The 15,253-nt window shown below is 37.7% G+C and overlaps 1 protein-coding gene across 3 annotated transcripts in view; it reads right to left on the bottom strand.

Moving 5' to 3' along the window:
• Positions 1 to 488: 488 nt before the first annotated feature.
• PAPSS1 (3'-phosphoadenosine 5'-phosphosulfate synthase 1) overlaps positions 489 to 15,253 on the bottom strand; it is a 47,958-nt gene continuing 33,193 nt past the window's right edge. For 2 of the 3 annotated variants that reach the window (XM_056336869.1, XM_056336877.1), the window contains exons 10-12: positions 14,728 to 14,996; positions 10,749 to 10,978; positions 489 to 1,214 (exon numbers count right to left, since the gene is read on the bottom strand). In XM_056336869.1, the coding sequence (XP_056192844.1) occupies positions 1,076 to 1,214; positions 10,749 to 10,978; positions 14,728 to 14,996 (638 nt within the window). In that variant the 3' untranslated portion in view covers positions 489 to 1,075. Of the gene's footprint in view, positions 1,215 to 1,468; positions 7,086 to 10,748; positions 10,979 to 14,727; positions 14,997 to 15,253 lie in introns of those variants that run through there. The other variant, XM_056336886.1, reaches the window with a different exon arrangement.

Genomic DNA, 15,253 nt, shown 5'->3' on the forward strand with positions numbered 1-15,253 from the left:
AGTTAGTGTTTCACATACCGAATTCACCAACTTCAGGATTTTTTAGGAGTTCTTGAAGAACATATGCTTTGTCTTTCAAGCAAGCAAATCTGAACTGAGAGATTATTCTTCGGACACTTGGAAAAAACCTAGAAAATTAACCTCAGGACAAAGTGTTTGTTAGGGAATGCCAAGATCTAAGGATTTTTTAAAAAAAATTTTTTTGCAACAATGACACATGAATTCAAGGTTGGTCTGTCATATTTTGTTTAAAGTTGTAGAAGGCTGAACAAGTATATTTGGAATCAAAATCTGGCAACTTTTATCAAATAAAATACAGCATTCCCTACTGACACCTATGGCAACAAGCACATATAAACCCAATTACCTAGATTAATTAATTATCAATTAAAAGTGAAAAACAGATATTTTCTTTTATTCATTACTTGGCCATCTCTACAGGTCCAAAGCAGAACAAAATCACCAGACAACTCAATGAACTCCAAAACTAAACAAAGAAAGCAAAAAAAGTTTAATTATGCAACATTTTAAAAAAAATCTGCTTTTTCATTACATATAGTGAGAAATTAATGTTAAGTGCTTCTGGAGATGATTATGAGATAAAGATGAGGACACTTTTACAGATTTTTAGAACGTATTTACTTTTTTGATTTATAGATAATCTATCCATAGTTAAGGGTCTAATCATTACTTTTTCTCCTACAAACTACTAAAACCAGACACTACTCAGCACTTTAAATAACATGTGAAAAATGCTGCATCTATTTAACAGCTGCAGAACTTATAGGACAGAGGCAGTAAAATATAAAAAAAGACAAGAGTTAAAAATCCTACTGCAAGAATATTAACTGTAATAAAAGAGAAGACATTAAAACCAGCAGCTAGTTAGGTGCCAGGACATAATAGAACCCATAAGACCAGGCAAAGAATGATGCTAAGTTAAGGAGAAAGAGTCTGTTTTCAGAGAGGAACTTCCTGACAGACACCACAACAAAGCAACATGAATGGTGACTGTGTGGTCCCCTTCTCGTAAATAAATCAGGCGTCAAAGGTTGATCTGCAGTTAATAAGAGGCCTAAGCCTTCTCCAAGGATTTGTAGTATTCTGTCAGCACAGTCCAAGCCTTAGGAGCCATGAAGCCTTCTGGCGGGTTTTGTCCTTCTCGAGCCAGCTTGCGCATGCGGGTCCCCGATATAAATTCAAAGTCTTCATGGCTGAGAAAGTAGGAGTGGGGGAAAGAGGGGAGAGGAGCAAGGGAGAGGAGGGAAAAATAATACATTTTAAAAGCAAGAAAAGTTGCTCATATTCCTTCTGCTTTCTTGATACTTTATAAATTTCTTCTTGGGAGTATAATGCTGTATAGCAACTGTCATTTCCAGACATTGGCCAGCAATGCCAGTAAATCTCTACGCCCTCTACAATATTCCACTAGGTAACTCCAGAGGTTTAGCAGCATGGGCATGCCTGGCTTTCTCTCTATTAGGAAACAGGTAACTGCTGTTGAGAGACAACAGTCTCCTCCACCTCCTGTCTCAGCTCTCTGCCAGGCATCCCATTCTGCACCTTGCCCTGCCATGGCAGTGGACCAACCCTATGTGCTGGTTGAAGAAGGTCACTTCAGTGCCACTACGGAATGCAAAAAACCAACGCTGCATGAAACCTTAGGGAAGGACACTTTGCAGAACAGAGAAAGTAAAAGCCTCAGAGTCTAGAGGCAAGCTCCACAGCTGGACCACTGCAAGCCACTGAGCATGCATATACAAATATATTCATATCAGTAATGTGGCACATACAGTTCAAAATAAACAAAAAACCTACAGAATAATAAAATTACCTTCCCCTAAAAATGTTTCTTCCTGAAAAACAGAATTCAGTTGGACAAATACACAAATGAACCCAGATCAGGATTGTTTATCATTGTTAACATGACAATCTAAATGAATATTAACTTCTCAGTTATGTGGTCATAAGCAGCAGAAGCTCTACAAGTTAAACACTTACTCCTCACAGGACTGAAACAGGAAAAACAAGACCAGAACACCAGAGGCATATCAAATGCTCCAAAGGAAAAATAATTTATTCTTAAATTAAATACGCAATTTTACTCATGCCATTTGTTCAATTTGCAACATGTATGCATTACTCATTCTTCACTTGTCTGTTTGAAATAATAGCCAAGTATTGGTCTCAGATGCACATGCCTCAGATAGAAACAAGAGCCAAGTGTGCACATCAGAGGGCAGAACTTGGCTCTAAGTGCTGAACTATGCTCAGTAGGGTATGGAAGTTAGCAAGATGCAGAAAGCACTCCATGGTTCCCTTTCACAAAACCACTAGCCCCATAATTTTTTGATTTGGATCGCATACATTTACACAACAGCACTGCCATACATACTTTTTTCTTACTGCTCTCAATTTTGGACTGTGGGTTCCTGAAGTGTCACAAGGCAAAAAAACCCTACTGTGCTTCAATTCTGCAAAATATAAGTTATGCAAAAATGAAAACTTAAAGTTGATGTAGGCCCATGGGAGAAAAAGTTATGTCACTGCTATTTATAATGCCTGAAAATTTTCTTTCTTGGCAGAGACACGCCTACTGTTCACTAACACTGCTTGAAGGCAACCTGTGTTCTTTGCAAAAACTATTTCTATAAAACATATGTGGGGAGGTGATAAGCCTGGTTAATTCTAGTGAAAAAATACTAAGTGTTCAGATGATCAGGAAGAGAATAGTAAAGTAAGTACTATAAAGTTGCTCCATGTGTGGTTCTCTCTATGGTGTGGTAGCAATACCAAAGTTCATGCATTAAAAAATTTTAGCTGCTTTATCCCCACTTTGCCTGTTAAGTTTTCAGAAAAACACTCAATTTCCATGCCCTACAAGTGAAATAAAGTACTAAGACAACACATTTATATATGCCATATAAGTTTGCTTCAGTAAGACCCCCAATTCCTTTAGCTTCTTCTCATCGCTGGTTGCATAAAAGGCACCTCTAGGAAGTAGAGATATCAAGGAGAGAAACATTAAAAGAAGCTAAGGAGATCTATAGAAACCCTAAGAGGAAAGAAAACATGGACAAGGTTTATTTAAGAAACATACTACATTCAGCATCTCATAACATTTCTAGAAATGTTTCAGAAATACTATTAACAAGTACAAAAGTATTAATGATAACCTCTCCTTATCCAAAATTACTGTTTTGAATGGGGTTTTAGTTAAAAAAAAACCACCAAACAAAAACACCTTAACTAGTAAACACTGAAGTGACTCAAATGGAGCTTTGGCAACATATACTGTATGTTGAAACAACACAGTAATTCCTGCCTTGTTTAAAATTACTGCATTTTCAATTTTATTGTTTCCAGTTTAACCTCCACTTCCATACCTAAAACAGAGTATTTGAATAACCACTCAATACTTGTTGTCTTTACTGATAGTAAAGATCAAATCTCTTGAATATCAGAAACTGAGATCTCCACTAACCAGAAATGCTTTAATAGTACTGGCACTGTGTTGTGATGTGAATCACCAGCATTATGAAAGCAAAACGTATCAGTATGAATAATTTGATTTTGTTGAAAAAGGAACCAGAAAGAAGAGTCAGGTAATTTTGTTCATAGTGAACTTTGAGGATATTAGAAGCTACTCTACACAAAATGCATTTGAGCAGAACATGACAGGGGGGAAATATCTGACCATTAAAGCTGCCGTGAAATATAAATGCCAAAGCCATTCAAATTTCATTCTCAAGTGAGACTTGGAATGACTATGAATAAAACTTAACCCAAGCCTTTTCTGCACATGGAACTTAAATGTTTTTGAAATTTTTATTCAGTGGGTGCTAGAATTAGCTTTCTTTGAGCCACATCGTATGTTAGCAAATGCCTGGAACATGGATTTGACCTTTTACTACCAATTGATTTTGACTAGTATTGACATAATATTTGGTGCCAATGCAATCAAAAGCATTCTCCAAAAGAAAGAGGAAAAAAGGCATAAATAAAGCCACAACAAAACTTGTCAACAGAAAACCAGTCTTGAGACATATTACATTGAGACTGGTATGTGCTCCATGGCATAGCAACCTAGAACCCTACTACACTTGCAGTGTGGAAAAAGCCTTACACACACATGCTATGAAATCTCCTTACTTGGGCAGGGGTAGGCCAACAGAAAATATGTAGCTTTGATGTGCTCTCATATGTCTAGCAAAAGGAGAAAAGCAATCTTTTCAAACACGTCACTTACAAAGACTGATGTTTTAATTTGTTAAATTGATTTCCCTTATTTTCGTGCATTCAGTAGTTGTTTTTTACTATAATACCACAAGTAACCCCAGCAGCAATGACAGCTCTTTACACTTTGTTATGAACTCAGACACTAAGAGCAGTGTGTGAGGCTAAGATTTCAAAGACCTTACAGCTCTTGTGACAAAACAAAGAAGTTACCACCAGTTTGCAAGCAGGAAATGACTGCATGAAGATGCCCACAGTGCTACACGGAACTTCTGCTGTATCTCTGAGGTGTCAATACAGTACCTTAAAACAATGACTGAGAAGAATATTTTTTCCGCTTCAACAAGTATTCCCTACAGGTTTAATCTAAGTATAAAATATGTTATGTAACTGATTTTTTCACTTGGGAGCAATGAAGATCAATCACAATCTCAGGAACCCCCACCTTCTGTTAGGGTATCTGGCACTGTGCAAATGACGTTCTTGAAATTCCCATTCTCTGTGGAGAGTAATGCCTAGTGCTCTAGAGGTACCAAGAAATGACTCTTAAATACAGGAAACACAATAAAAGTACAGACCATTCATTCATAGTTTTGCCCATTCGTCAAGATACGGGTTATTTGGAAACAAATGTATGGAAATACAACAATAACATGACTTATTTGCCCTCATCTGGCTTTGAAACAACTGCCACGTTCTACTCAGCTGGTAAATTTTAGATCCAATTAATTCCTAAGACTATTCCCAGTCTCCTTATTTGGGGTTTAGTCCCATAACAATTTTCCTTCTCCAACTTCAAACTTCCTGGACAGGATCTGTCATGAGGTGAAACCTAACTTTACAACCCTTTTCAGAAGGATTTTCACTGTATTTAAATCTGCAGCATTAAGTCATGACTTACACCATATCTTCTACAGGAACAGAACACTGCCCCATACAGTGTCAAGTCTTTGCCATGTCAGTCTGTGTTATGCCTTGGGAATGCCCCATGATGCTGAATGAACCAGCTATTATCAGCTAGGTTCAAAACCTAACTGGCCGTGAACAAACTCTCTGTGAAAGTAGAACATAATAATGAGATTAATATCAACATATGCATAGCAAATCCTTTACCTGCTGTGAATGAAATTCCTTTCTGACTGGCAGCAGTGTTTGAGTCTTCTGAGCTGCTTTAGTGTTTCAGGGTATCCTACATTAGGTACTAACGTTATTTCCCTTAGCTAAATTAAGGAGGACAGTCAACTATGTTCATCTTAGCCTCTTAATATCACTTTAAACATCAGGTATCACACCAAACAAATTTGGGAACAGTACATACTTAGTTGGAACAGCTGTCCCGTATGACTTGTAGTATTTAAAGCAGTCATGCCAAACACATGAAAGGTTCTGGGAATAAACTAAAGTTAAAATCTCTCCTTTTCACACATATTTCATTCACATTTTACAAAAAGCATTAACAGTTTGCTCTAGCAACCTTACTTACGGGTTTCTTTTAGCCAAAATGATCTCATCAGTTTTCTTTCAGGACAAAAAAAAAAAAAAAAAACCACAAAAAACCCACACACAACCATTTTTCCAGACACTGCTGTGGCTTTTTTAATTGCCAAACTAATTTCCTTTCTTAATTGAGTTTTTTCTCAGCAGCAGTCTGTGGCTGCATTTTATAGGACTGATCTTCTGTAAAGAATTGGGAATCTCTGCTCACCCAAACAACTACTATTATTAAGCCACCAATCCCAAATTACACTTGTCTGTGGTAACTGAGAGGCCTTTTTGGCTGAAGAAACACACTAACTGTTTTTCTGAAAGGATTTCAGCATTGGGTAGGGATTTTGGGGGGAATGGTGGTGGGTTTTGTTGGTTGCTTGTTTCTTTGGTTGTTTTTTCTTTACACTTCTGTCTAATAGTGGTTCATAGGTCAGACATTCATTCGGAATTTCTCTGTTACAACTAGAATAATTCCTATACATTTTTCCAAAACATGTTTGGACATATTCAACTACTGATTCAAATGTCTATGAAATCTGAAAGGATAAAAACTATAATAAGCAAAGGACTATACCAATATTCATGCTATTTTTTATTTGTATTATTTCCTCAGAATTCTGTGCAAGTGGAAATGCTCAAGCTTCCCATAGATACTTAGATAAGGCTTGCTATCTGACTTCAACAATAAAATAATATTTTTTTAAAAAAATCCCTTTATTATCCTCATTTTTACCAAAGGGAAAATAAACTGAAACTATTTCTACCTGTCCTGCTAATACATTGCTTCAAATGCATTCCTCAAATCCCCTTCCTAAATCTTAGTTTTAGAGACATCTTTTTCAAAGGTATGTTTTAAGAATGCAGTTCCACGAGGTGCTAAACCTAGTTCTAAGAGGTCCAAGAAACAAATTAAAAATTGTGCTGGCTTCATGAGGTAAAATACAAATATAGTTCCAAGATATTGGCTGTTCACAGGTCTTACTACTTTAAAGGGTAACTTTAGTAAACCAGTTTATACCAGTTAAACTTTGTGCACCACTCTGCAACTACAACTGCTGTGCAGCTAGAATAAAGGCTTTTACATCAGTCTTTTTTTATCCCCTTTCCTCGCACACAACGCTCCATGGTTTTTCCTGAATGCAACCAGGATACCTTTGCCTTTCCTTATAAACAGGGGTACATGTAGATACAGTGCTGCCAGGCGACTTCAGCTCCAACACAGCACCACAGCAGCTCAACATCATTAACCAGCAGCATGAGGCCTTGACACTCGAAGTTAACAGTCACGTTCTCCAGGCTGTTCCCAAGCAGATGCACCAGATCTATTGAAACTCTAAGGGCAGCACACATTCTGGAGGACACTAATGGAAGCAAGAAACAAAACTTAACTTCTGTATCAGCTCCACAAAAATCAGCACTTGCACCTTTGGGAACCGAAGGCCGTAAGAAAATGACCTCTTAGAATCACGGCCAGCACACCTGAGAAGTAAGGGTCTTTGTTACTGATTTGGAAGCAGAGCCAGTGGCAGGCTTTTTGATGCTTCCTAGGCTTGCCACAAGGCCACGAGCAGCTCAGCCACAGTAAGGTATCACACAGCTGCCCAGTATCTTATGGTACATAGCTGACCAGCACCAACCCAGCATGTGAAAACCTAACCCCAAAGGCATACTATGAATGTTATCAGCAAGTGTTAGAATTTTCTCATAAAAGCTGAGCATAAATGTTTAGAGATGTCATGAGGAAAGCAACTCTCTGCCACTGCTAATGTTGCAGCCCCAACTTGGCAGACATCCTTCTGGCAGTTGAATCAAGCTTTTGGTAACCTCTCACCACTAGCCAAAGATTCATCCCTCACCATCCCCATGGCTTGGGATTGCCTTCAAAACCGGAAAGATAATTCACTAACATCAGCAAAGAGTCCGGGTGCTAGAAACTTGGCATGTCTTTGCTGCTAAACCAGGCGTGGTTCAACTCTGCCAAATTACAGAGACACCCAGGATAGCAGATGGTGTCCATTATGGCTTCTTACAGGTAGCTCTCCCAGGTAAAGGAGTATAGGAGGCCTGAAAGACTAGAAGACATGACCACTCTGGGAAAGAATAACTGATTCCAGCAGCTGAGACACACAGCTCAGCTACAGCTCAGTCCAAAGGAAACCTGCTTGCCATAACCTTCCACGCATCCACTAGTGATGGAAATTCTTGAATTGCCTAGTTTTTTTGTCAAGTCTCTAAGCCTCAAAGAACTAAGAAAGGTACAATAGAAATCAAGTTATCCATTTCCAAAACAAGTCAGAGCAATGCTTCTATGCATGCAACCCTCCTCCCTACATTTTCATGCTGTTTTTCACCAGGTTAAGTGGTGAACTGAGGAATGATTTCCACAAACATCACTATTTCGCACCCAAGGGTCTTCTACCAGTACTGAATCCTTTCTGTTTCCAAACAATCCTGTGTTCCCTGCCATCCTCCTTACAGAGTCAAACACTGCATGGTCCAGGAGTCTGCCACATTTTCAGCATTACATAGACTATCTTGAAATGCAGCCAGCTGCATCCATCCAAGCTCTGTCTGGAGCCTACCACAATGTTCTGTCTATGGCAAGCAGAAGCAATAATGGCTCTCTCTTCAGGGAGCCTGCATGTGTCCACATTGCCATCTAGGGGGCTGCTGCCATACTCCAGCACACTCTGTAGCTTGCAAACGACACCTAGGGAAGGACGAGACAAATGGTCTTACATTCTGACAGCAGCAGGGCAAAACTGCATGTTAATAGCTGCATAGTCCTTTTTCCAAAACAGTGACAGAAACAAGAAAGAAATGCTTCAAACCAAAGGGTCCCCACAGGCGTGATGAGAGGATAAGAGTGTGCATATGCAGTCTGTGACAAAAGGCAAAACTTGTTACCACAGAGATTTTTTTTAATAGTTTAACTCTCCTTGATTTAAATCAAATCTATCCTCCTAAGAGTACAGTATCAATGATAACAGAATCAATATTATTCTACAAAGATTTTATGTTCCATGTAATGGGAATTCTGGCCTCTCACATTGCCATTCCCCTTCCATTCCAAATTATTAAGAAGTGACATACCAGTATAACTATTTCACTTTAATCTTTATGTATTTGTCTAAAACTTGCTGAATTACTTAAACAGGACAAATATCCATAGTATTTACTATAACAACCTTTTGAACCTTATGTTATAATCTATAGATATTTGCATAAAATTATCAATATTTGCATCACAATAATTACTGTGCAGAGCAATCAGGACTTCTAGATGCATCTCAATGAAAGGCACAAAGGTAGTGAAGTGTTCAACAGCTAGCTAAGAGGTAGTAAGTTTAGGTAAAGGCTTTCATGTCAGATACAGTAGAAATATCCTTCCCTCTGATTTAATTCCTCCTAATGAAAATACCATATGTATCAGGGCATAGGTCTGATCTGATGCTACTGTCTACAGCATCACTTGAAAGAAAAAGAAAAAACAAACAAAAAAACCCTGCTGCAATGCCATCCAAAGAGAAGCTTCACAGTACTAAGGAGAACATTATGCTGGAATGCTGCCTATATGGGAGGGAAGAGGAAGAAAGAACAACATTGGCAAACTACAACTGCTAAATAAGACTCCCTGATTAGCTTCAATTTTAAAACATCTGCAATGTAGCAAATCATCAAATTTCTAAACACATATGGACATCACAGAGTAATATACAGTGAAACTATTTTAATTCTTGTCAGGTTTCAACAGATTTGCCTTTACCATGCTGCTTATGATTTCCAAACAACAGAAGAACATGCCATAAAGTTATATTTAGTCATGTAAGAGACTAACACTTCGCAGCCTTAAAAAATAAAAGCAGACTAATTCAGGTGCTTGTAATTTACTGCTGAAATAATGAAGCAGTTATATAACTTACAATCAAGGTTAAACCAGCATACTATCTACTAATATAATTCATGGTAAGAAACACACAAGCTGCTGAATAAAACTTGTTGGTTGATTGTCACAAGCCACAGTGGCATCTTTGAAGACTTATACTCAAGTGTTCTTCAGCTGCTTACGCTGTGGTTACAAGAGGTAAGAGACAGGTTCATTTTTACATATCAGTCCATCCCATGCTGATTTCATGCTTTGAAAGATGAACTGTGTTGTGCAGACATACTTCTTCAGTTAGAAGTAATAGGAAATAGTTACAATAAATAGAAAAATTAAAAAAAAAATCTTGCTTGACTTTGTATTTCAGTATTCAGGTTGTATTTCAATAGTAACTTCAACTGCAGTTTGATGAAAACCAAAAATACAGTTCAATAATCTGAATGAAGATGTTTAAACTAAATTGACATCTTCCCAGTCCCACTCAATGCCACCATAGCAACACATACGGTGAGTTTTGGACTCTGCTGTTCCACGAGTGAAAGAAAATATTGGAACATGCAGAAGGTGAAATTACCTGTCCTGGAACTGGATGAAAAAAACAAAAACAAGACACCAAAAAACCCAAACAGCTGAAAACACTGTGACATTCAATGAATTTAGAGCACCATTTTGCACTACTGTTAGACAGAGCAAACACTTATTTGTCACCCTCTTGCCCACTATCTTCTCCCTCTGAACTCTCTCATTGTTTCTCCTTCCATCATAGCTGATGCAAACCTGGCACGTGAGAAGCATATTTAGAAAGGTAAACCACTAGAGAGCTAATCTTACCATTATAATAAATAGTAATATTTCTCTGTGGATTTGGCAGTCTGTGCCAACATATTCCAGAATTAGAGAAACTCCAGTACCTGTGAGGAAAAGGGGAGCTTCCAGTGGCAACTAAAGTTGGATCAGGTTAGCTGTGCTGTGAAACTACATTCAAATCATGCTGAAGTCAAGTTGCATTCATGATCTAAAACCACATCTAAACACTGCCATCTTTGCTCAATATGAATTTAATTAAAAACTTTTTTTTATGTGGGCAGGGGGTAAGAGGCAGCTATTGCTCAAGAAGTCTTAAAACGAAAATACAACTTACTGATCAGAGTCATAATAATCCATACACTTCTTTTTCTTATTATAAGCTGCAACTCTGAAGGGTACGATTTCCAGTGCTCGGAGGCCTGGAGCCATTGTCAACACTTTGGCGCCATGGGTTGGTTCATACAAATCTTTCCCAGTGTCAGGGTGCGGCATCCCTGCTGGATCTCGCCCTACAATGTAGAAGTTAGCTCCTGCGACCATCCGTGATCTACAGTGCCACTGAACCTAGAACAGAAACCAGGAAAAACTGTTAACAGAAGAAAACTGTCAAAGCATGACCCTTAAAGTGTGCCTGCATTGTATAATTACCACTTTTTCCCTAATCAGATGTGACTTCTACTGTGGTGGTACAACAACACAAAGAATCTATTACGTGAATCACCACCAAGCTTACTGCTGAGACATACTATTACCCTGTTTCATGTGCATGTTAGGATACTTTAAAAGCTACTTTTGTACAGCGTTTGGAACAGCACAATCGGAGCAAGAAAGATGGAGCTCATCACTTCCTTAGCTCAGTTCTTCCTGATGTTGTCACCTTCCATCCCTTTCCTGTTACATAAAAAGATTAACACAGAAGCAACTGCTTTGGGAAGCTTAGTGGGCTCTAGCAATGTATTGCTCTACTTAATCACAGTAATTTCTCTAATAAATAAAAAAAAAAAAAGACACCCTGACAAATAGATAGCTGCCAAACATCTCATTGGAAGACAGACAAGATAGACTACTTAAACACAGTGGTCACAAGTGATCTAATCAACTTATTTACACATCAAAAAAGTTACCCATGCTCAGCATTTTCACCTGGTGCATGTGGCAAGGATGTTGTCCAAGGCAGGACTTCAACACTTAGTCTGCATCAATATTATGACCCAAAGGACACATACACCAGGCACATACTGCACATAATGCTTTCGCAGCGCTAATGCTGCCTATTCATACCATGAGCTTCCAAGACAAAAACTGATCAAGCAATTCTAGCTTTGGTAAAGTTACGTTGATATATTCACTTTCCCTGATCATTTTGAAATAATTTCCTTTCTAACACATCTATATGAACTGGGGCGGAACCAAAGTCAAAAACAGAAACTTTAGCTTTACTGAATTTTTGCTTGGATGCACCAACTCCCTTCCACTTAATATTTCAAGTATTGTACATACTGACAAACGGCTTTCCCACACTACTTTGCAGCATATTTCACAATGAGTGGTTTCATAACTAACAAGTTGATTTTTACTTTTTTCCCTTATAGCTCAGTTATAACTGAAAGTAAAAAAAAAAAATATTATACTTCAAAGGAAATTCTGCACACAGATTATTCAATCACATGTTCCCTACAGCCAAAGAAATGCTTTCAAATTATTTAGAAATGCACCTCCTTTATGGTGAGAGGATTTTTTTCTCCCAAAGACTGTTTGCAGTATTTAATCGCAGATTGTTTGATGTTACACTTACAACAGATTTTAGACTTATTACACTATCCAAATGTTAGTGAATTTTAATTCATTTTTATATGTAATATTTTCAATAGCAAATTCAACTGTATCGTCCAGAAAAGTAAAATAAATATTACTTTATTTTAGGTAACAAAGACACATCACTTCAGGAAATATCAGTATGTTCTCATACTAGGAAGTATTCCTCTAAAAGAACTGTCATACCATCTATATAGTTTAGTATCTGCCAAAGGATATTCAGAGAAGAGTTTAAGAAAAAAAAAAAGCAAGTAGGTTAACAGTAGTTTCTTGTAGCCTTACCTTCACACAAAATTAAAGGCCTACCCAGTAACTAAACAAGATAAAATAGCTTCACAAGTTGAACAGTAACAAACACCTGTCAAGCACTAAAGGGGAAAAAAAAAGAAGGGGTGGCAGGAGGGCAAAAAAACCACAAATCACAGGACAAAAGTTTCTGCCACTACCTTGTGGTAAACTGGCAACATGACAGATAAATTTTCTTTCCATTACAAAAAAAAAAATTGCATCTGCCTACTTTACATAAAACAAAATCAGTATTTCATATTTTAGTCACTGTGCATGCTGTTTACGTTAACAAGCTTTAGGCAAGAAGCTCAAAAGTAATTTCTCAAAGTGGTAACTGCTAGCCCTACCTTAGTTCTACACCTAATCATTACAGAAATGATTCAAAGAGGAAGTTTTGCAGTCAATATGGACAGAATTCTGTAAATCAATAGTCAGATAATGAAATTAGGAACCAGTCATGAGTGTACCATTGGTACCAGTTTTCATTCTGACCACAGCCAGATGTTACACATGATGGATTCCACCACTATTCAAGCATACAGGGTGCTATGGAAGCATCTGGATGCTGATAGCTAGACTAATAATTTTAGTATTTACGTTACAAGCACAGAGTTGGCCATACACATGAAATCCCAGCATACTACAGCAGCAAGCAGCACGTTTTCTGAAACTATTCTAGCATAGTTAAGAAATCTAAGTTTCATGTTGTCACGTGGGTAACAGCAAGTAAGAACACCATTTTGATTAAGTGAAGCTATTTGACTAAGGCAATTTAGAACAATGTTAACCACATGTTTGAGACATAAAACTAGCAGCTATTGTCCCATATTCCTATACATCTATACTACTTCAGAACATATTTACTTTCCCCTAAGCAGGTGAATTCATTGCATTTTTGATACAGAATTTTCCCCTATAGAACTGTTTCTTTTCTTCCATGGTAATTATCAGGAACGTTAAAAATATAAAAATGCTAAATTGATGCTTATGAAACACGTCCATTAAAATCTTTACAGACTGGAAGGCCACATCCATCCTTCAGATAACCATGCTAACAGTTGCTTGTTCTGTAAAGCACTTGTGCTACAGAAACAAATCTGGTACCTATGTCTTTTAAATGACCTCTGGAAAAATATTACAGAAAGAGTCTCTTATTACTTTGCTACAAATATTATTGTCAGGCTGTACTCTGAGGTCACTGGAAATGCTATATAGGTTAGGAGAAAACTTTTATTCTGTTCAGGATAAGGATGTGGATTTTGTTCCTCCTGATCAGTCTTGTGTTCATGAACTTAAGTTTTCTGTTAATTCTCACAAAAGGTCTGTAGCAACAGTCCAAGATTCCCCACAGTAACTCACTCACATGCCTCAACTAGATGCAGACTACAGTTTTTTCTCTGGACTGAAAGGCAGTGCAAGCTCTGTTCAATCAGTCAACTGGCCAGCAGAAAATAAGCAACACCTGTCTCATTTGATTCCACTGGTGAGATTTCCATCTATCAAAAGCTACCACAGAGTTAACCTCTTGAGCCTGGTCAGAATTTGAACTTCCTGTGACTGGGGGGCAGGGCAGCGGGAAGTAAGGAGAGATGGAGAACCAATACCCCTTAAAAGAATTGCCCTCAAACGAGAGCATTTATTCTCTCTGCTGCTTCCCACAAACCTCTAGGGATTCCAGCCCAAGACCTGGCTTCTAAATAAAGTGTTGCCAAAGAATTATTTCATACAAAAACCTTGAAACAATTATCTCTGAATTAAGTTTGCCAAAAAGTAAAGCAAGCTTTTTTTTTTTTCTTTCTCTACTTTGTGTATAGTCCTCCAACATACAAATTTCTTGCTTAATAATCATACAACTTAAGTATCTTAACATTCAGGACAACTATTTGGTATGTTAATAGATCTTATAATTCCTTCTGAAAGAGACTGTAAAAAAGGAGGAAGGATTAATTCATTATCATACCCTTGTAACTGTAAAGAAAAGAGCACATAAAACCAACGTTGTCTCCCACCATTTCCACCAAAGTATTGTAATATATACAGAAGGTTTTGGTTGATGACGGAGAGTGTCTTCACAGTCTGGTTTCCCAAGGAAAATTAGGCTCCTCTCTCCATTAAAAAAAAAAACACAACAAACATACCTCAGGCATAGCACAAAACACTGTAGTGCACAATCAAAAGGGGTTTTGTTTTAAATTCTTGGTATATTTTACCTCAGTTGGTCCAGCATACATCATGGGGGAAGGGAATATAGCCACCACTGTCGTTTCTGGATTCAAGATTCCCTCCTCCAGTACTGCAGCATGTTGCTTCATGCGCCACATGAGAGGAACATCATCCTCCTTTGTCCAGCCTCCAAGTGGATGCAAGAGTAAAACTGGGCGACGGTAGCCACGCTCCAAAAGCTGCTTATGAGTATCCTGCATTAAAAGAGCATGCCCATTGTGCACGGGGTTGCGTAACTGGAATGCAAAGACAGCATCTATAGAGAAAAAACAGGGAAAAAAAAGTTAGAAAAGAAAGTTATTTTATCAGGAGTTGTACAACCATAGAAAAACATTATCTTTCCTCTGAACTCTATTAATCAAGTATAATATGAGTAGTAATATGTGATTAAGGGTTATGAATTATTATAAAATCACTATATTCAATAAACAAAGCTAATAATAAAGCAACCATACAAAAAAAAAAAAAAAACTAAACAAAAATACCCACAAATCAGCCTCCTTAACTTTTGAG

The sequence above is a fragment of the Falco biarmicus genome, chromosome 1 (assembly GCF_023638135.1).
Source record: "Falco biarmicus isolate bFalBia1 chromosome 1, bFalBia1.pri, whole genome shotgun sequence".
NCBI classification, from domain to species: domain Eukaryota; kingdom Metazoa; phylum Chordata; class Aves; order Falconiformes; family Falconidae; genus Falco; species Falco biarmicus.